This window comes from Monodelphis domestica, chromosome 3, assembly GCF_027887165.1.
Source record: "Monodelphis domestica isolate mMonDom1 chromosome 3, mMonDom1.pri, whole genome shotgun sequence".
Classification (NCBI taxonomy): domain Eukaryota; kingdom Metazoa; phylum Chordata; class Mammalia; order Didelphimorphia; family Didelphidae; genus Monodelphis; species Monodelphis domestica.
The window spans coordinates 402,816,521-402,839,245 of record NC_077229.1 but is presented as its reverse complement, the minus strand read 5'-3'; the positions used below and the strand labels follow the sequence as shown (position 1 = coordinate 402,839,245).

The following is a 22,725-nucleotide window of genomic DNA, read 5'->3' as shown; positions in this document are numbered from 1 at the left end:
TAGTAATGAAGGATTTTGTGAAAGCAAGAATATGAGGGTATATCTCTTCCTGACAGAGGTGGAGTGGGCTCTGAAAAATAGGAGCTCCCACATTAGTAGCTCCCCAAAAGGATGAAATCTCAGATGCTATGGATATGGGAAACTATAAATTAATGAGACATACTGATCCCTCAGATGTTCTAAGTTGATTTTATAGTCTTCTAAACATTTGATTACCTAAGACTCCATACTGATGAAATTATTTCAGGATACAGACACCAGGCTTGTTAATGAAATTAAATATGGCTTCTATAAGAGAATCTGGATTAGAGAAACTACTTCTCTTTTGGACATGATACCTGAAACCATTTCTCACACTAAAGAAGAAAATGCTCAGCCAAGTTCATCACAACTCAATTTTGAATGTCAACTCCTCGGATAAATCTATTGAAAGTTTTACTTATATCCCTAATTGCCTATTATAACAGTTAGATATTAGGAACAAAAGGTTAATTCAGAATAAGGATGTCTGTAATTTTTTTTTAATCGATACCCCGAGGTATAAATAATTGCTAGCATTCCATTTAGATTGTCTTTAAAGAAAAGTTTCCCTATTAACTACATACCAGCCGATGGAAGATAGGCTGAAACATGTCTGGAATATACGTCTGAGAAAACAGAGAGCTGGCCAATTTATATTTTCTCTTGAAAAAGGCTTCCAAAAAGTCAAAAAGAATAACCAAAAAAAACTAAAACAAACAAATCCTGGAAAGGTTGTCAAGATAACATCACAAGGCGGATCAATGGATAGAGAGCCAGGCCTGGAGAAGGGAGGTCCTGAGTTTAAAGCTAGTCTTAGACACTTCCTAGATGTGTGACTCTAGCTAGGCAAGTTGGAAAGAAACATATAGCTCATATTTAAGTCATCATCTTCTCCTCCTCCTCCTCCTTCTTCTTCTTCCTTCTTCTTCTTCTTCCTTCTTCTTCTTCTTCTTCTTCTTCTTCTTTCTCTTCCTTCTTCTCCTCCTTCTCCTTCTCCTCCTCCTCCTCCTCCTCCTCCTCCTCTTCCTCCTCCTCCTCCTCCTCCTCCTCCTCCTCCTCCTCCTTCTTCTTCTTCCTTCTTCTTCTTCTTCTTCTTTCTCTTCCTTCTTCTCCTCCTCCTCCTCCTTCTCCTTCTCCTCCTCCTCCTCCTCCTCCTCCTCCTCCTCCTCCTTCTTCTTCTTCTTCTTCTTCTTCTTCTTCTTCTTCTTCTTCTTCTTCTTCTTCTTCTTCTTCTTCTTCTTCTTCTTCTTCTTCTTCTTCTTCTTCTTCTTCTTCTTCTTCTTCTTCTTCTTCTTCTTCTTCTTCTTCTTCTTCTTCTTCTTCTTCTTCTTCTTCTTCTTCTCCCACTGCTGCTGCTGCTTCTTCTCCCTCTCCCTCTCCTTCTTCTCCATCTCCTTCCTCAGAAGGTCTTTTAGAATTGGATGAAGCGAGGAAGAAAGGGGAATAATATAATTCTAGAAGTTTCCACATAGATAAAATCTGAGAAAGGTACTCAAAACAAAGATTGAGAGGGAGAATAATACTGCTATTAATACTTAGTGTTTATCATGTGCCTTCTATATGACAGACTGTGCTAAACACTTTACAAATATTATTTCCTTTGATCCTCACAACAAACCTGTGAGGCAGGTGCCCTTATTTTCCTCATTTCACAATTGAGAAAACCAAAGCAAAGAGAGATTGAGTGGCTTGTCCAAGACAGAACAGCTAATAAGTATCCTAATGCCAGATCTGAATTATTGATTTCTTTACTTCCAGCCCAGAGCTCTATCTAGTACACTATCCCTTACAGTGCATAATGGGTTAAGATTGAGATATGAGTAGTGAAAGACTAAGTGAAAAATAAGAATTTGGTTGTGTGTAAACACATATTTCTTCCTAATTTTTCTTTACCTTCTCCTCCCTTACTTTGCTTCCCTCATCAAAACAACTAACCTTAGAATATATTCACTACTGCCCTGGACCCTTAAGTCCAAGGTCTATCACTGAGGTCTATTGTAATTCAAATTTCTTTGGCAAGAAAAATATGTAAACAATCTAATCTTAACAAGTCTTTGGATGGTTTCAACCAAAATATAATTGTGGTATTATCTTTTCTTTTTTTAAAGACCTTTACCTTCTATCTTGGAACCAACACCAGGTATTGGTTCCAAGGCAGGAGAGCAGGAAAGGCTAGGCAACTGAGGTTGTGACTTTCCCAGGGTCACAGGGAGTATCTGAGGCCAAATTTGAACCAGGACCTCCCCTCTCCAGGTATGGCTTTCTATCTATTAAGCTGCCTAGCTGCCCTTAAAGTTATATATATACATATATATATATATATATATATATATATATATATTATGAGAATCTAGGAAAGAGTATGTATATCCTGACTAGGAATGGAATTTGCTCATCTTGGGGAAGTCTATCCTACAAACCTCATATTTTCTTAGATCCTACAAGCTCCCAACATCTTCAGAGAGGGTTTGTTTTTTATTTTCTTGAAACTCTAACCTGGAATACTAAGAAATAATATCCATTGTATAGCATTTTCTGATCATCATCCCAAGTTTTATAATGCCCTATGACAAATAATTAAGTGGTACCTACTGATGATGAACGCTTTTCAAGAAATATCACAAGAGGGGGCAACTGGGTAGGTCAGTGGAATGAGAGTCAGGCCTAGAGTCCGGGGGTGGGGGGGGGGTCCTAGGTTCAAATCTAACCTCAGATACTTCCCAGCTGTGTGACCCTGGGCAAGTCACTGAACTCCCATTGTGTAGCCCTTACCACCCTTCTGCCTTGGAGCCAATACACAATATTAACTCCAAGAAGGAAGGTAAGGGTTTTATATAAATTAAAGAAATAAGAATTAAATTTTAAAAAAAAGAAATATCATAAGAAAACCACCTTCATGCATTTCTATTGTAAATTGGACCATTACCTCTAGATCAAACTCCATCTCCTATCTCCATTCATTTGCATCAGTTGTATTCCTTGGCTAGGAACATTCTCCTTCCTTGTCTCTGTCTTCAGAATCCTTATCATCCTACATGGTTCCTTTTGTGTGGTGCTACTCCTCTGGGTAGTCTTCCCTGATCCCCTAAGTTGTTGATACTCTTTCTTGAATTATTTTGGATATTTCTGTGTACAAATTGTCACCTTCCCAAGACAATGCAAACCCTTCAAGAGATGGTATTGTTCTGTCTTTTTCTCTGTATCCTATTACCTAACCTTGCCTAACACATAGTACTGAGTAATAAATGCTTGTTGAGTCAAACTGAATAGGGTCAAGATGTGGAAGTGGGAAAAAGAAGTTTAAAGAAAGTTTAATAAGAGGTCTAAGTCAGTTAGATTACCCAAAGAGCACTAAAATGAAACAAACAATGAAAAATAGGAATGATCTGGGAAGATATTTGTGATAAATGATTATATTAGTGGCTACATTTGGACTCTACTTATGATTCCTCTGATAAGATATCTCCTATGCAAATTTTTAAAAAATCAAAGATATTTTATTTTCCGAATTATATGTAATAACAATTTTCAACATGTGTTTTCTGAAATTATAAGATCCAAATTTTATCCCACCCTCTTTTTCTCCCCTCTCTTGGAAATGGTAAATAATTTGATCTGGATTAAACATGTATTATCATGCAAAACATACTTCCATATTGGTCATTGTGGTAAGAGAATACTCATATAAAACCAAAATCCCAAAACAAAACTGTAAATAAACTAATGTGGAACATAGTATTCTTTAATCTGCATCTGCATTAATCTGCATTGCAACAGTTCTTTCTCTAGAGGTAGAGAGCATTCTTTGTCAAAAGTCCTTCAGAATTGCCCCATCATTGGATTGCTAAAAGTAGTGAAGTCTTTCACAGCCAATCATCCCACAATATTGTTGTCACTGTGTACAACATTCTCCTGGTTCTGCTTATTTTGTTCTGCATCAGCTCATGTAGATGTTTTCAGCTTCTTATGAAATTATCTTGCTTATCATTTCATATAGCACAATAGAATTCCATTATCAACATCCACCAACCACAATTTGTTCAGTCATTCCCCAATTGATAGACATTCCCTCAATTTCCAATTCTTTCCTACCACAAAGAGGGCTACTATAAATATTTTTGCACAAGTAAGTCCTTTCCCCCTTTTTATGATCTCTTCGATATACAGACACAGTTAGTGGTATTACAGGGCCAAACAGTATGAGAAGTTTTGTAGCCCTTTGGGTATAGTTCCAAATTGCCCTCCAGAATTGTTGGATTAGTTCACAACTCCACTAACAATGAATTAGTGTCCCAATTTTGATACTTTCCCTCCAACATTTATCACTTTCCTTTGCTGCCATATTGGCCAGTCTGACAGATGTGAGGTGGTGCCTCAGAAAGGTTTTAATTCTATGCAAAATTTACTTAGAGAAGTAACAACAAAGAAGACTTTTATGATTCTGTAATTATTCACGTAAAGAGAAGCATAAAACAGGGAGACAGGTTATCAAAAGTGGTTTGCCACTAGTTTACAGGATGTCCACTGCAGAGTCCAAATAGAAAAAAGGAATGAATGGAGAGGTTCTCCAGTGCTCATTTGTCTATATTTAACATTTTGCAGATTGTGTCAAATCCAGAACAAGTCAAAGCCTCCTAAATGAGACCCAAAATCATGCAAAAGAGTTTGGCCTGATATGTGCTTGGAGGGGGGATATACTTTAGAACTTGTCCATCTGTAATTATAACTTTTACTGACAATTCAAAAGGACAATAAAATCCAAGACTAAAATAGGAGGTAGAAAACAGTTTGGATTACCCATGGGAAATCATGCAGGGCTTTTTGTTTGTTTGTTTGTTTGTTTTATGATATGAAGCTTCATTAACTCCATGACTTCAAGGATCACCTCTTGCTGATAGTTCCCAAAATTTGATCTCCAATTCTGGCCTTTTCCCTACTATGTATCCACATGCTTTCTGGGCATTTCTACCTCTATGCTTAGCAAAAACCTCCAACTCAATACACCTTAAACAAAACTCATCAACTTCTCTCCACAACTTTGCCATCTCCTGCTTTTCTTATTTCCTATTTCCTTCCAATGATTTTGCTATACTACAAGCCACCAAATTTGAAACCCTGAGGTCTTCTTGAGTTCTTCAATTCGTTGACAAGTCCTGCCGTTTATCCCTCAGAATGTCTGTTGTATCTGTGCCTCCTGCCTCAATTTATACTCCTACCGCCCTGAGTTGGATTTCACTAGATATTGCCTAGACCAGATTAGTCTCATAGTCTGCAAAACTACACCAGAACCAGATTAAAATGTAATTGGGTCGGGGTTCAGCTTGATGGTGCAATAGATAGTGTGCTGAGCCTGGAGTCAGAAATACTCTTCTCAGTTCAAATCTGGCCTCAGATAGTTTTTAGCTGTGTAACCTTAGGCAAGTCACTTAACTCTATTTGCCTCAGGTCTTCATCTGTAAAACAGAAAAAAATGTGCTGGAGAAGGAAATGGAGAAAACCTCAAATGGAATCACAAAGAGTCAGATAGGACTGAACAACAACTTATCCTGTGTATATAAACAAACTCTTAAAGGGGCAGCTAGTGATCAGTGGATTGAGAGCCAGGCCTGGAGATGGGAAGTCCTGGGTTCAAATTGACCTCGGACACTTCCTGTGTGACCCTGGGCAGTCCACATAACTCTCATTACTTAGCCTTTTTGACTCTTCTGCCTTAGGCCCAGTACATAATATTGATTCTAAGATAGAAGGTAAGGGTTTTAAAAAATGTGATTGGGAAATATTTAACAAAAAAAAATATAATATTATATATAATAATATTTAACAAAAAAATAATATATAATATAAAAATATATAATATATATATATAATATATAAATGTGGTTTTCTAAGTTAGTTTCTAAGTTAGTGGTTTCTAAGTTATGTGGCCTCAGGGATACATTTCTATTTGAGTTGGACACTACATGGCCCAGACTATTTTAATTACTTCCTACACCAGTTCTTTAACTCAAGGCTCCATACTCTCCATGAATCCTTCACCCAAGTCTTAAAGAAATCTTCTGAATGTCCATGTCTGAACAAAACTCTTGCTCAGAAATCTTCAGTGGCTCCCTAACACCAAAGGATTAAAATGCAAAATCCCTTAGTCTAGTATTTAGGACTCTCTACACTCAGGTTTTAACCTTCCTTTCCAGTTTTATTTCACAATATTCTTCTTTATTTTCTATACATCTTAGCCAAACCAAATTATTAACTGTTCCTTTATTCCAACTGAATAGCCGCACATTTGCACATGCCCCCTACCTTCTACCATGTCTCAAGCAAAGTGCTAATATTTTTCCTTCTAATCTCACATGTCAAAATCTTCCTTCCAGACCTCATCCGCTGCCCCATGTCCTCATGACATCTTCACTTATGTATTCAGTCTGGAGTGATCCTTTCATGCTTCCTTCACTTGCATTCAATCAAAAAAATATTTAATAAACACATGCCAAGTGTCAGGCATTGTGCTAAATAATGAGGTTACAAAGATAAGCCAGAGACAGTTCCTGCTCTCAAATAACTCAATCTGAGATAGGGAAGGGGACTACAGGCAAACAGCTATATACATACATATAGATACAGAGATATATACACACCCACACATATATTTATGGACTAATATATGTGTGTATGCATATAGGTGTGCATTATGTATATATAGATATAGTATATACATGTATATTGTGAAGATTGTATTTGGCTATCTCCTGATTGTAACAATGAAGGTACTTAACTCTTCCTTGACAGGGAAGATTAAATTGTAATCTCCTGTCTATTTTTAGATTTTTAAACCCCCGAAGTGTTAACTCAGTATTTAAAGTAGATCTACCAATTTTAACTACAAAAAGGTGTTAACTAACTCCAAAAGGTGTCACCCATTTCATACATTGAATGGGCAGTCCTGGAGAGGAGCTTCTGCTGTGATTGGTAGATGTAAAAATTTAGGGGAGGTGACACAAGAGAAAAAGGTCTTTAAATAGAGGAAACAGAGGCACACAAGGATCAATCTATAGATCAATCAATCAAGATTCAGTAACCAGGAGTTGGACTGGAATCAAGATCAGTCACTTGGGCTTGGAGTGAAGAAAAGTCACTCGGAGAAGAGACTGGAATACAGACACTTGAGGAGAGATTGGAAGACAGACACTCAGACTTGGACAGACACTTGGCTGTGGAACTGGACCCCTGGAGGAACTCATGCAGGATATCTCAGACTGCTTTCCTTTTAGACAGTCACCATGGTGAGTGTAAAGGCTGACTTAGTTTCCTTGCCCTTTCTGGAGGTATGAACCTCTGAGAAAGGCCCATTTTCTTGAGACTCCTTTCCCCTGGCTAGGACTTAGAATTTCTACTTGGCTCAGAGGAGCCAGAGCTCTGCCTCTCTCTCTCCTCTTTTCTCTTTTCCTTAATTTCTTCCCTGTATTGTAAAAATAAACTACCATAAATTCCATTTTACTTTAGTAATTCATTGTGGGATTTAGAAATTAAATCCCTGGTGACCAACTACAAATTAAAAATTCAGTTCAACCATATAAATCTAACAATATATACAAACATATATCATATATACATATGTCTATACATATACACATTTACAGATAGATAGATAGATAGATAGATAGATAGATAGATAGATAGATAGATAGACTTTGCTGGGAAAGACTTTCAATTTATCTTGTGATTACATGGGTTGCCTCATTCATGAAATCTGTGGTCACTCAAAAGAGATTCATAATAATTTATAAAGGAAAAATAAAATGGATGAATAATGCCTAGTTTTTCAAATGATGAAACACAATTCATTAGTCTGTAAGTCTGTTAAGTCCACAAGTATAGCCATCTTAGATGGGCACTTCAGATTAGAAATTACTTGGGCTCAGAATTAAATAAAAGGCTGGAGTGTATTTGGAAAATTAAACAGCACTTTGGATAATCTAAAACTGCTTCCTGACACAAATATCTATCTTTTTAACACAAGTGCTATTCTGTTAATGGCATGACTGAATCATAAAGAAACCATAATCTCTGAAGAATCAAAATTGTGGTATTCTCAAAGAGCAATGGAGAGACACATGGCAGACATAAGAAGGTTTTAGTATATCACCACCAATGACTTATAATCATGAAGTGGTATGAAATATGTCATCTAGAATGGTTAGAAAAGGATATGAGTCAACCTTGTAGTGTGAGTAAAGAATAACAGATGAACAGACTGGCTGTTGGAATTTGCAACCAGAGAATGTTAAGAGAATGGCCAGAAGGTTGCTTAGATGATTTATGGAAGGTTATCAGGAGATATGTGCAACTCGGTCACACAGTGGATACAGTGCCAGCAAGACATCTCCCTAAGTTCAAATCTGGACTCAGTCACTTGCTAGCTATCTTACTCTGGGCAAGTCACGTAACCCTGCTTGCCTCCATTTCCTTATCTGTAAAATCAGCTGGGAAAGGAAATGGCAAACTACTCTAGTACCTTTATCAAAAACTAACCCTAAGGGGTCATGAAGGGTCAGGCAATTTTGAAAAGAATGACAAAAATAATGGTATTTTGACAATAATTACACAGGATGAAAAAGTAGGGTGGGTGGCAAACTATAGTTGAGGGAAATCTAAACAACAATGAGATCATGGATGCACTGAAATATTGGAGTAAATTCCATGAAGCATTAGTGATATCTGTCTAAGTCTTATACCAGTACTTGACTATAAGCTAACTCATTTCAATTTAATTAAGTTCCAATTAAATAAATAATGATTAAGTAGCAGGGGCCATAGTAGGTGCTGGGGATACAAGGACAAAATGAAAACATACCTTGGCTCAAAGAGTTTATTGCAGGGATGGGGTTATGGAAAAGAAATGGTAGTGTTGAAAACTAATATACGCACAAATAAGTAAATTTAAAATATATATGCAAAGCAAATATAAAATATTTTGGGGAGCAGAGTTTGCTAACACTCTGGATATAGCAATTACGTCATTTTTCATCTCTGTAGCCACAGTCCCATGTACGTTGCCTTATGCACAGTAGTATTTAATAAATGTTTCTTTAAAAGCCCTTATCTTCTGTCTTAGAATAAATACTGTGTATTGGTTCCAAGGCAGAAGAGCAGTAAGGGCTGGGCAATAGGGGGTTGAGTGACTTGTCCAGGGTCACACAAGTGAGGAAGTGTCTGAGGTCACATATGAACCCATAACCTCACATTTATAAGCCTGGCTCTCAATCCACTGAGACACCAGCTACCCAGCTTAATAAGTGTTTATTGGGTTGTTAAAGATCTCATAGTTTGCCAGAAATATTTCCCCCCAGAACGTGGGGTTCATTTCATTAGGGGAAATTACATAAAAGAATGTTTGTTGTATACATCAGGGCTCTCAATGATCCCAAACAGCTCAATGCCACTTCTACTACCAAAAAAGGCAATATCTTCAAACCCATATCTCCCCAGTAACTTAATGTGATTTTAAGTCATTGGACCAATTCCAATTTTGAAAGAATCATAATGATAAATAGTTCCTAAGTGCAATAAGTGACATAAAAGATATCACTGAGGATAATATAACTTTGACAAAAGGAAAGAGGATTGGCCATGGAGTGAGAATGAGAGCAAACAGATAAGACAGTCTAAATGATATACTTCTGACCCCAAGATATCTAAAGAACAAGAAGCAGGCCAACGTCCTCTAAGCATGGTGGATGAGAAGACTCAGACAAGAAATATCTATAGGAAGCTATGAAGGAACTAAGATATGAGTCATGGAAGGAGCCTGCAAAATGAGAACATTATATATTCATCCATTCAAAGGAAAATGAAAGACTTTAATGTGCTTTTGAGCACTACCATAGACATATACATTAAGTCCTGAGCCATGTCAGGAATAAAATTCAGATAACACATGCCAATCCATATGGGTCCAAGAGCCTTAAATTTTAATTAGTTCAATGTATAATTTTCTCTTAGGGAAGAGTTCTAATTCTGGACCCAACTGTTGCCCCAGAGCCAAGTAAATCTCCACTTTGAAGCATGACTCTCATCAAGAATGTCAGTGCAGTATGTAATCCTGTAAAACATCCACATGAGGTGCTTCTGGAAGTCAGCTGTTTCTCTTTGATATTAGGAGAGAGAAGCTACTCTGAACAAGACAATGAGCCAAGACGATTCCAAATGAGCCAAGATGAAAATTGCTCTCCACCTCCAGAGAGAGAACTGATGAACTCTGAGTACAGACTGAAAGATTTTTTGTAACTTCATGTTTCTTAGGGTTTATGTATGTGTGTGTGTGTTCTTCTGCAACATGGCTAATATGGAAATGCTTTGCATGACTTCATATGTATAATCAGTATCATATCACTTGCCTTCTCAAGGTGTAGGGGAGTTTGGGAGGAACAGAAGAAAAGGGAAACTTAATTTTTTTTATGGATGGATATTAAAAATATACACATTTAATTGGAAAAGATTTAAAGAAATAAATAATATATTAGGGGGAAAAGAAAATAGAAAGGATTATCAAGCTTTTCTCAAGTTATATTTTCCTTTCAATCTATCAGCACATGGATAAAAAAGGGCAGACTGGGATACCTCATAGATGTTGAATTGTTCCACCAAATCCAAGTCTGTCCCTTTCTTGTTCAAGTGTCTCTGAGAAATAGCTTCAATGCCGAGCTCCTCCAGACAATCTACCACATCATAGAAAGCATCTTGATCTGGCAATCCTGATAGAGTCTGAGAAGAGAAAAAAACATTCACAGTTTTAAAAGATTTCAGCAAGTCTGCCCAGAGAAGCTGATTTGGCAACAATATTTCCCAACAATTTTTTCTTTTTCTTTTTTTTTAAAAACATGGCAGTCATTGATCCCAGTCAAAACAAAATGAACAACATCATCAAAGTGGAGCAGATCGGCTAAGAAAACAACATGAACTCATTTGTGCAAACTGCTTTCAAAATGTATAAAAACCAGATTTAGGGCAATAAACTCTCTAAATTACTTAAATTCTTTTTTTTTCTTTTTTGGCTAAATTATCATCATTCTCTTTTGATTAAAATTCAACAGAGGCTTCTCTGATCTATAGGACTTAGAATGTGAAAATAAAAAATATTATAGCAGCAACAACAAAAAAGAAAAATCCAGCTGATAACTTTCAATTTATTCATTGGATCATTCAGACATCTACTGAGTACAACAACCATATATGTCATGTAATGTTACTGAACCTCTGTTTCCTCATATTTAAAATGAAGACTTTCATATAACCAATATACTTGGATAGTTTTGAGGTTTTAAGAGTATTTGTAAAACTTAAAGTGCTATATTGTGAGAAGATGTTTTAGTTGTTGATTGAAATATTAAGAACACCTGATTAAATTATTTTAACTATAACTTTCTATAAGCAGAAGTAGAATTTTCTAAGCAGAGGACCTCCAACTACTGAACTGAGAACTACTACATGAAAAGCTTTATGTAAACATCAAAGATGAAGAAGACATCAGTGCCTACTCTGAGCTTATTGACTTCTCTTTGACTCCTTTACCTATAAAAGAGAGACTGAGTAAAAGGCTAAATAAACAAAGTCCACCAGGCCACTCTCAATTCTATACCAGATCTTTAGAATCAAACCTTAGATCTAGAAGAGACCTCAGTGAACATCTAATTCATTCCTAACATTTTACAGCTGGAGACCATGAACCTAAGAGACTTGATGTGACTTACATGCATCTGGTTAGTGGAAGAGGAGGGATAGAACTCACATCTCCTGACTCCCAATCCAGGGTTATTTCCTTTACTTATCCTGCATATAAACTTTCCTGTCCTTTGTATATGTTAATGTAGGCTGAAAAGAGTAATGTTTTTCTAAAGAACTTTTCAAAACCAGCTGTTCAGGGAACCCATGCTCATCCTGTACACTGGGACAGATGTTGATAGATTTCAATATAGCCTTCTCTAACATAAATTTCTGGGATCTATAATAAAAAAGGTTTTCTCTATTAACTCAGATTCCAGGGTTTTTCCTATATTGATCAATAAAGTCACAATAATATCAGAAAAAACTTAATGGATGAGTAGGACAGCTTTGGAAGCTTTAGGTGAAATTTCTTTTATATGTGAAAATAAAAACAAGTGATACAAAATAGAACTCTGTAGTTTTGAGTATAATCCTCTTTTTCTGTTCGGTCATATTTATGGAAATGTTCATTTTATTTGGAGAATGTTAAAATCAGAATAAAAGAGTATAAGATGAATTAGAAACACTATCAGGTTTAGTTTCAGAATTGCATTCTGGAATAAACACAGAAAACTGCCAAGACAATGGTCTTTAAATTATGAAGTCCTAGAAAATATATACTTGATCATAGTGGTTTAAAGGAGCCCTGACCAAAAAAAAATCTGAGAACTAGTGTAGAAAGCTTCTGATAAGTAACTTCTTTTACCAATGTGGATCAAGACCATCTTTGCAGCTTCTAGTCTTAAAGGTTGGGATAGGATACTGAGAAGTTAAATAATTCTTCCAGGGTCAAATAATTAGTATGTTCCAGAGGCAGAAGGGGAATCTTCTGCACTGCAAGACCAGTTCTCTGTCCACTCCAGGACATTGCCTCACCACATACAGAAAATACACAAAATAAATACCAGGCAGCATTGGGTGAGCAGGCAATATCTATTGGGAAGAATTGAGAAATACTAAAGGAAAGAACATGTGCTGAGTTTGAAGAAAACAAAGAATTCTAAGAAGCCTAGTTGGGAAAGATTCCAAGTACAGGGATCACACAAAGGCACAGTTCTTCATGTGTGCTAGGAAGTGAGAATGATGATGATGATGATGATGATGATGATGATGATGATGATGATGATGATGACGACAGCATTTATTAAGTGCCCAGAATGTGCCAGGTACTGTGCTAAACACTCACAATCCTCACAGTAATACGAAAGAGTAGGTGTTATTATTATCAACCCTATTTTACATTTGAGGAAACGAAGGTAAGTAGAGGTGAAATGACTTGCCCGGCGTCACACAGTGAATATCTGAGGCCATCTTTGAACTTTAGTCTTCCTGAAACTAGGCTTAACTTTCTATCTGTGGTGCCACCTAAGGGCAGTTTGGCTAGGCTAAAGAATGTAGAAAGAGGGGTAATATATTATAATGCTGGGCTGGAAAGGTAGGTCCCTGAATGCGAGGGTCCAGAATCCAGGGTGTTAATTCTTCCCCAAATTCATCCTTCTGCCCCTTCCTCTCCCAATCCAAACTTTTGGGTGCTCTTCACATTGTATCCCATAAAACACTGCATTTACCACTCTGAAAGTGTATATCTTAATTGTATCACACTTCCCCAACTACCATGTCCTTTCCCCTGAACTTGATTTCTGCTAAGAAACTCAGCTGTACCCTCTGTTCTCTCAAGATTTGACTCTCCATGAATTTGGCTTAGAAAAACCAAATAGAAAGTGATCAGAAAAAAACAATCGTTTCAGTGGAACACATAATAATATGATGATTGACTTCTATGTAGTACATTAAAGTCTGTAAAGCATTTATATAAATTATATCATTTGAAGCTTCACAACAACTCTGGTAAGTAGATACCACAGTTAGAGTGTTCTAAAAGTGTAAAAGTGTAGTTTTAAGTTAGTTAAACTAGTAAGTTATTAAAGCATAAAGCCACACAAATACTTTTGAGGAAACAGACTCAGAGTGGTTGTGACTTATCAACTGTGACATAGCTAATGAGTGTCCAAAGTGGTATGAAGCAACTACTATGAGCAAATCATTTTGACAGATAATAGGAATATAAAAATGAATAAAATAACCCAGGCCCTATTTTTAAGAAGCTTCTAATCTAATAGATGGGACAACACACAGATAAATATAATTTAAGGTGTGAAGAGCATCCAGAAAAATCAGTATAAACATTTTGAGGAGAGAAGTCATTTTCAGCTTGGTGGTTCAGGAGGATTTCTTGGGGGCTGATGGCTCTTGAAAGAAAAGATTGTAACAAGTGGAAATGAAGAAGAAGGAATGGGTTTCAGGTCCTTAGGTTGTCTGCACAAGCACACAGAGACAGTAGGGGGCAGAAGAAGACCAGACCAATAATTCAGTTCAAAGTGGATAGTGAATATGTGAAGGGAATCCGACATCTAAGACTGAAAGGCAGGTTAGGGGCAGATTTTTGAGGGCTTACAGTGCAAGGCTAAAGAATTCATAGGCATTCATTAGGCAAAGAGAGCACACTAATTTTTTAAACTCTTCAGTAATGTTTTAATTTTTCCCAATTCCATGTAAAGACAATTTTGAGCATTCATTTTCTAACATTTTGAGTTCCAAATTCTCTCCTTCCCTTCCCTCCCCACTTCCTGACATGGTTAGCAACTTGATATGGGTTATACAGGAGCTATCATGCAAAAACATAGTTCTATATTCATCACACCATATTAAATATCCTTGGCACAAAATAACATGATTGATTTCATGTACTAATACAATCATTTTAGCAATTGTATAAAGGAGAGCTAAAATGAAGAGGTGGGACACTGGGGACAGAATGACAGAGTAGGAGGTAATTATTCTAATCTGGATGAGGGGTAAATGGGGGGAAGGTGGTTGGAGTGGCTCGGTGGAGCCAGCACACGTGGATATGTATCTCCATATATGTGTATAGCTTGAGAATGTAATCTCTTAAAGCATGATTCCTCCATCATTATGACCTGATATATAAAGCATCACAAGGACTGTATTAGTAATATCTTGGGTTTCTTTATTTTCCTTCACAAAGGTCAGGTTCTATTAAGAGAGAATAGAGAGAGGTGCATAGTCCAGTGATGGGATTCATGAATTGATAGGTATGTGGAGCCATTTATCATTAGTACTCCTGCTGCTGCTACTGTTGCTGCTATTGTTCTGCTGCTGTTGCTGCTGCTACTACTACTACTGATAGCATTTATATAGAATTTTAAGGTTTGCAAAGCACTTTACATATATTAATTTATTTGATCCACACAACAACCCGGTGAGGTAGATACTATTTTTATTTCCATTTTGCAGATGAGGAAACTGAGGCAGAGAAAGATAAAGTGACAGGATGGAAAGTCTGAAGTAAGATTCAAATTCAGTCTTCCAGACTCTAAGTCTTATGTTTTATCTGTTGAACCACCTAACTTCCTCTATTATTTTCTACGATACACTCTGGAGTAGAAAATAAGATTTAAAGTAGATATCAACAACTATTTTAGCAACTTCCAATGGAGTAAGGCAGCAGCAATCCAGCTCTATAACTTAGAAGTCAAAAAAAGAAAAGTCTCTCATCCTCCAACCATACTATCTCCTTCCCCTCTTCTTGAATTAAGTTCCATTTTCTTCTCTTTAGGGATGAAATAATTTATGTACAGGTTTGAAAAGTTGCCAAGTATGAAGAATAGGGGAATCCACAATGATAACTCCTAACAAAATGGGAGTAGGACTAAGGTTAAGAGATTGAGGCTAAAACCTGTCCCTATACTGAGAGTTAGACCAGGATGGTGGCCATTACAGTCAAAGGACAGCTTTGAATTTATAACTGAAGAACTCAATAGGGCATGTGGAAAAAGAAGCCAAGTGGGAACATATAACTCCTAGCTGCCATTACAGTGGGGCAAAAGGAAGAACACAAGATTCTTCCCCTATTATAAATATGTATCAGCATTCCTGCAATCAGGGATCAGAATTTATTACATAATAAAAATTAAAATCTTCTTAAGCCCTTTCCTATGTCTCAGAGCAGTTTGCAAGGATAAATTAAAATCTTCCATTTTTAAAGAAAATTCTTTTCAAAAGTATGATCTTGGTATTTAAGGTGGCTACAAAATGATTGCAATTTATTTTTAGAGGAAGTCAGTAGATATACTCATGAGCCCTAGATCACACTACTGATTGCATCAGGATTTTTTTCCTGTGTTTTTCTTGTTCCCGCCTTTCTAGAAATCTTCCACAGAGGATTTAATCAATGTTTGAGACTTTCCTTCAATTCTTTTAATTTTATGGGTAAATCAGTGTAATTAATATTCAAGTTATCCAGTTGTTACCTCTCACATAAACGGACTACCTGTACAGTTGCATGGGGACACTGAAATGGTAAGTGTCCATTTAGAGCCATAAGAGTTAAGGATGGTAATGACATTTTTAAATACAGTAAAATTTAATTTTAAAATGTAAAAATACTTCTCAGCTCTCAGGCCATATTACAGCAGGCTAACATTTGGCCCATAAGTCATTGGTTGCTACCTATGTACCATGCTTCCTCTCATAGACAATTTATATCCTATCATATTATATCACCCATATCATAGCTCATATATGTTGTGGCATATATTGTATTACTGTATCACATATTATAGTGTGCTATGTAATTATATAGTATGTCTTCTCTAAGGCTAACTATTAGGAGGAAAACAGAATAAATCAGTGTTTTTTCTAGAATTTCCCTACTCTTATCCCTCTTCCTGCTAATATCTTCACCATCTCTCAAAGCCTTGATCAAATAAACTATTCCCTGATATGCAGCCATTCTTTCCCCCATCCCCTAGAAGCAATTTCTTCCTCTCTTGACCTCACAGTTACTTGCATTTATTTCATGTGCTCATCTAATTTTAATATGTAGTTTATTTTTCTGGGTTTGTTTTTTCTTCTTCAACCAGACTGTTAGGTCCTACATGAGCATGGATAGTGTCCTGTAAAAATTGTATCTGGCCCAATGTCTAGCACAAGTAAGGGGGAGAACCTAGTAGGTTCCTAATAAATGTTTGTCCAAATGACTGAAGAGTATACTGTTCCTGTCTTCTTAGCAAATTGGGAAGATTTATATGGTTTGGCTGCAATTCAGATCATGAAATCCAGACTAATTTGTGTACTAACCTTATTCACTAAAGTCATGGCATAAACCAGCAGCTCTGTGTCAACTCCATCTTTCTCTTCCAAGATCTCCATTATATTTGACCATGGCTTGACTCCTATGAGAGAAAAGCAGAAAGCATTAGAAATAATTGTTTATGCTCTGATTTACTGTGTTCGACATATATCATACAACTTAAATCACACATCCCCTAAAGCGACAGCACCCAAAAGAGTGTCTTCAAATGGAAATTTTCAGAGGGGCACATTTTAGTTAAACTATGAGGAAAGTAGGAGAAGCCCCAGGTTAAAGGTTCTTCAGAAATTCCAGAGGCCTCTGACTAGAAATTATACATTCTTTTTACATACCATAATTCATAGACTCACAGAATTTAAGTGCTGGAATGGAACTTAGAAGTCATTGAGTCCAATTGCCTTACTTCACATGTGGTAGGACCAGGGCACAAAGCCAGGGCTCCTCCTTCCTAATCCCTTTCTCAAAGTCCATTCTCCACTAGCTGGCTGCCCATGTGAGTCATCATCACTAGAGTCTCCATAGAACTGGGGAAGGAGAAGGGAAACTTCTAAACTCATTGCCTCATAACCTGCTTCTCACTCTGGGATAGGGACAAGTTCCTTATTTGCTGGCCTAAATCATCACCTTTGGAGACAAGAGACAATATTACTATTTTCATACAACCACTCTGTAGCATGGTTCATAGAATTGTAAGAGTTTATTTACAACTGAGGAGAACTTTGAGATATTGAGTTTAATTCTCCTTTTTACCAATATCATTTTGTTAGTCTTATTCAGTTTTTTTGGTTATATCTGACTCGTTGTGACTTGATTTGGGGTTTTCTTGGCAAAGACATTGGAATGGTTTGCCATTTCTTTCTCCAGATCATTTTACAGATGAGGAAACTGAGGCAAAGAGGGTAGGTGACTTGCCCAGGATCATACAGCTGGTACAGGTCTGAGACCAGATTTGGACCCAGGAAGATGAGTCTTCCTGGCTCCAGGCTCAACACTCTGTACCCAAGTCACCTAACAGCCCAAACAATATCATAAAGTTAATTAATAATGTTGGAGTAGCTGTGAGTGCATGAAGATTTGGGAGTATTTGGAGGGGCGTCTTAGTGTGAGGACTAAAATCTATACCTCTTAACTTCGAGTCCTGTGTTCTTTTCCCTATACAGTGCTACATCTCATCTTTCTGAAAATACTCATATAAACATTAAGTGCAAGTTTTATAGATGTGCCCTACTTTAAGAAAAGGCTACACACAAGGTTAATTATGGAATATTACATTTTACATTAAGGCTATAGGTTAATGCATGGGGGAAATATTTTCCCAATTCAGATTTCTAGAACAAAAAAATTAAGAGCTGATTATTCATGCTAACCAATATCCAACTCTTAATAAAAGGATTAAATACTGCAGGCTACAGAGATCATATACTTCAAACTATTTATTGCTTCCCTCTCTTCCCTCCCCACTACACCATTGTGAGCATCCCTGTTCAATTGAAAATATAATTTACCATATTTTAGGACCATATCAAATTCATAACATGAGAAATATCATACTATATCAGTAAAACTACATGTTTGTAAATAAGTCATTTGATATTTTTAAAAAAAGGAAAATATATATTGCTAGAATCGTCTAATTCTCAAAAGAACTATCTACATACAAAAAGTCAATTATTTACTTTCCTAAATACCTGTTTCCTTCCTGCCTGTTTCCAACCGATCTCCCTTCTTTCCAGTGATTCAACAAATATGTATGGAGCATCTACTGTAAATATATCACCATGCTAGACCCTGTGCTACACAAAGCTGCATATGATGAGCCTTTGCCTTTGACCACAAGAACAAATCATGATAGAGCACATGTCTCAAAGGAACACATAATAATAATTCACATTTATACAGTCCTTTAAAGTTTGCAGTATACAGCCCTGAAGCCTCCCACTGGAGATGGCCTCCCAACTTCCCAACAGCCAATTAATAAGCGCTCTTGGGGTTTAAATGTTCAACCATTTTGAATCTTCCTAAGTGCGCTATTATTTAGCACACATCTCTCCGTCTATATGCCAGGACATCAGGAGAGATTTGGTCAGATGTCTGACTGAAATGCACACAATGTCTATGGAATTCCCCAGCTCTTTCAAGAACTATCTAATCATATCTTAGATTTGGGGGAAAATGAAATTGGGTGATTTATAGCCGCTGTCTGTGGGAATCATCAAAGGGCTAAAGCTTGAAATTCAACCAAATGGGGAGGGGGTTGCTTCCAGAATATGATACCACTCCTGTCAACAAATTCCCACATGAAGAATAATTGAAGAAATAGGAGCTATTTATCCTGGAATGAATTTGGTTAAGGAAAAACTTGATAGTTATCTTCAAATATTTGAAGGGCTGTCATGTAGAGAAGGGAATCAGTGGTGCTCTGGATTGTTCCTCAGGGCACAACTAGAATCAACAAGTGGAAGATATATGGAGACAATTTCAGTTTAACAAAAGAAAGAGCTTTATATTTTCCAGTACAGTCCAACAATGGGATAAAACTAAAGATGTGCTGAAGTCAGATCAAACTAACTTTGGAAAGCTAGTTGTTAAATGTCCCATGTGATCATTGACATCTCAGAAAGTGGCAAATGCTACACTTGGCTTATTTTGTTTATCATCCTAGAGTTAAGAAAGTGATGAAGAAAATGTTATTTAAGCAGATTAAATATAAAAGTGTGTTTTGCACACATTGTTTCAGAGCTAGTTTGTAACCATTTACCAGCATACTGCTACCCCCCCCAAAAAAAAACTTTCTTAAAGTAATTGGATGTACATCACCAATAGAGTTCAAGCATACCCTCTGGATGTAAAATCATCTGACAGGAAAGTACAGGGTTGAGATTTTTGTGCTAGAAGAGAGGTTAAGGTCTTTACTACTATAAAATCTGATTATTGAATACAAAACCCATAAGCAATATCTAACTGGCAGATTGACTTTTCCCAAACTTGTCCTATAGATGGAAAAATATGCTTCCCATGCATTATGGTTTCAGAAAAAAAGTGATATTCTGTAATGGACTTTTCCAGTTCAAAGAATCATATAGAGAGAGCTGAAAGGACCCTCAAAGGCATTCTAATCCAACCTCTTAATTGCATTCAGATGCTCCTTTCAATCATGATTGTCAAGCAATAATGGCAAACGTAATCATCAACCTACTCTTTCCTGGGCTCTTTGAGAGATATAAAGACACATTAGACATGGCTCCTTCTTTCAAAGGGCTAATAGACTACATGGGGTGGGCAGGACACAGACAAGTTACAATAAAATATAGAGATATCGGTCAGCATGTAGTAAGAGCTAATTGGGTAGAACCAATATTGAGTACTATTCGAATTAAGTGGTAGAATGGTTCCTTGTGGGATGGGCATAATCAGAAAATACTCTTGGACTTGGTGGTATTTTTGCTAGGCTTTGAAGAAAATGTCAAATTTATATAAAAATGAGTTGAGGAGAACATTATGAAATAAAGAAAAATGGGGATAACAGAACAGGGTGAATTATATATCTCATGCTTTATGGATAATGAGTAGACTAGTTTGACTGCAGGAAGCATTTGTGGAAAGCAGTGAGAGATGAAAATAAAGAGGAAAATAGGAATGGGCAATTCAGTGGATTGAATACCTGGATTATCATTTGGGACTTTATTTTATAGGTGACAGGTAGTCACTGATGATTTCTAGAAGGGGATTATGACCACACAAAGCTATGATTTAGGAAAATTATCGGGGTTGTGAAGTATTAGGGCATATATTAAGGATGGGAAGTTCAGGGAGAATGTTAGTGAAACAGTTCAAGACTTTGGTGATGGGTATATAGAACTGAGTTACTGAATCAGCCAACAAAAATTTGTTTAGGGTCAACTTTATATCAGGTACTGCTAACCAGGCCCTCTGCTAACCACTAGAGATACCAAGATAGACCAAAAAAAAAAAAGGCCAGTAGGGCAATGGCAGTGGATATGAGGAGGAAAATGGATGAAAAGCTACTGAGAAGTCAGAATAGGCAGTTGTTGGGGAATGATAATGTGGGGCAGAAAAACAAGAAATTAAGGTTCTCAACCTGCATAAATGGAAAGACAATGCTACTTACTGTCCATGGAAGTAGGAATGGATGAGGAAGGAACTTGGGGAAGAGAGAATAATTTGGTTTTAGACAGCCAAGTGGAAATATGAAGTAGGCAGTTATAGAGAGAACAAGAGCAAGAAAGAGGTCAGGGTAGTTTATATAGACATGCATATGATCTGTTTTAGTGGTGGCATTTGTATTCATAAGAGTCAGTCTTCTGAGGAAGAATTCATATTTTTGGTGCACTTTTCACATGTTCCAGAAAACATGTGGAACAGATTTATTCAGTTCAAAGAAGATACATAATCAGTTTAAAAAATTCTTACTACTATATTGTCTTCTTGTGGTTTCTAAATGAAGAGTAAGAAAAAAATGGGAGCAGTGAGATAGAACAGACTAGACATTCAAAAAACTCTGGAAAACTCCTCTACATTTGGAAGGGCATATACATACAGGTGCAGATGGTACATGTGCATATATGTTATACAGACATACATAATATACATACAGACTTCACATATACACACATGTACAGATGTTTCATATATATACATGTTTCACATATACATGAGTAAATACATACAAACCATTCATGCATATATGTACACAATCCTCAACCCCTCACCCCAAATCACCTTACATAAGAGTCAATTGACAAATTCTATTGATTTTTCAGGGTTGCAAGGTATCCCTGGAGTCAGGAGGACCTGAGTACTTACTAACTATGTGATCCTGGGCAAGTCACTTAACCTTATGCCTCAGTTCCTCATCTATAAAATGAGCTGGAAAAGGAAATGACAAACCACTTCAGTGTCTTTGCCAAGAAAATCTCACATGGAATCATGAAAATTCAGAAATGACCAAGAAAAATGACTGAACAGCTGATTCTATCTGCACAACATCTTTCTCATCTGTCTCCTTTACTCCACATACCACAACCACCTATGCCTAAAGGATCACTATGGTCTTTTTGTTAGTCTTCTCTCCAATCCATCTTCCACGAAGCAGTCAAAGTGGTATGTCTACCTCTGACCTTATTCCTCCCCAGCACAAGTAACAAGGGCTCCCTTTGCCTCTTAATATCAAATAGGAATCCTTTTTGTTTGGCATTTAGAGTTCTTTTACAACCTGGCTCTGATCTGCCTTTCCAGTCCCTTTATACAATCCTTAGTCCAAGCAACGTGGTCTTTTTGCTCCTCCTCACCTGTGATGTTCTACCTTCTGTCTCTATGCTTTTGTGCAAGCTGTCTGTAGGACTGTGTGCCCTCCCCCTTTCACCTCTTTTCTTAGAATCTCTCATTTCCCTTACATTTCGGCTTAAGTATCACTTTCTGGGTGAGACCTTTCCTATCTCCATCTCCTCAGCCAATGGTGCCCTCCCTCACAAATTAAATTATATTGTGTTTATTTTGCATATAGCTGGCATAAATATATTAAACACATCTGCATGTATGTACAAATATATACACCTATGTGTATAGACACCTATATGCATCTTTCATATACATACACATTGTTGCTTAGTCATTTTTGACTCTACATGGCCCCATGGACTTTTATCCATGGTGTTTTCTTGGCAAAGTTACTGGAGTGATTTGCCATTTCTTTCTCCACTGAGTCCTCAGTTTACAGATAAAGAACTGAGGCAAATAGGTGGCTAAATGTC

General features: G+C 36.8%; 1 protein-coding gene across 14 annotated transcripts in view; it reads right to left on the bottom strand.

The window, feature by feature from the left end:
* Positions 1-22,725, bottom strand: part of FHOD3 (formin homology 2 domain containing 3) — a 719,587-nt gene that overhangs the window by 210,899 nt on the left and 485,963 nt on the right. For all 14 annotated transcript variants that reach the window (XM_007486745.3, XM_007486741.3, XM_007486739.3 and 11 more), the window contains exons 8-9: positions 16,942-17,036; positions 10,639-10,782 (exon numbers count right to left, since the gene is read on the bottom strand). In XM_007486745.3, the coding sequence (XP_007486807.2) occupies positions 10,639-10,782; positions 16,942-17,036 (239 nt within the window). The remainder of the gene's footprint in view (positions 1-10,638; positions 10,783-16,941; positions 17,037-22,725) is intronic.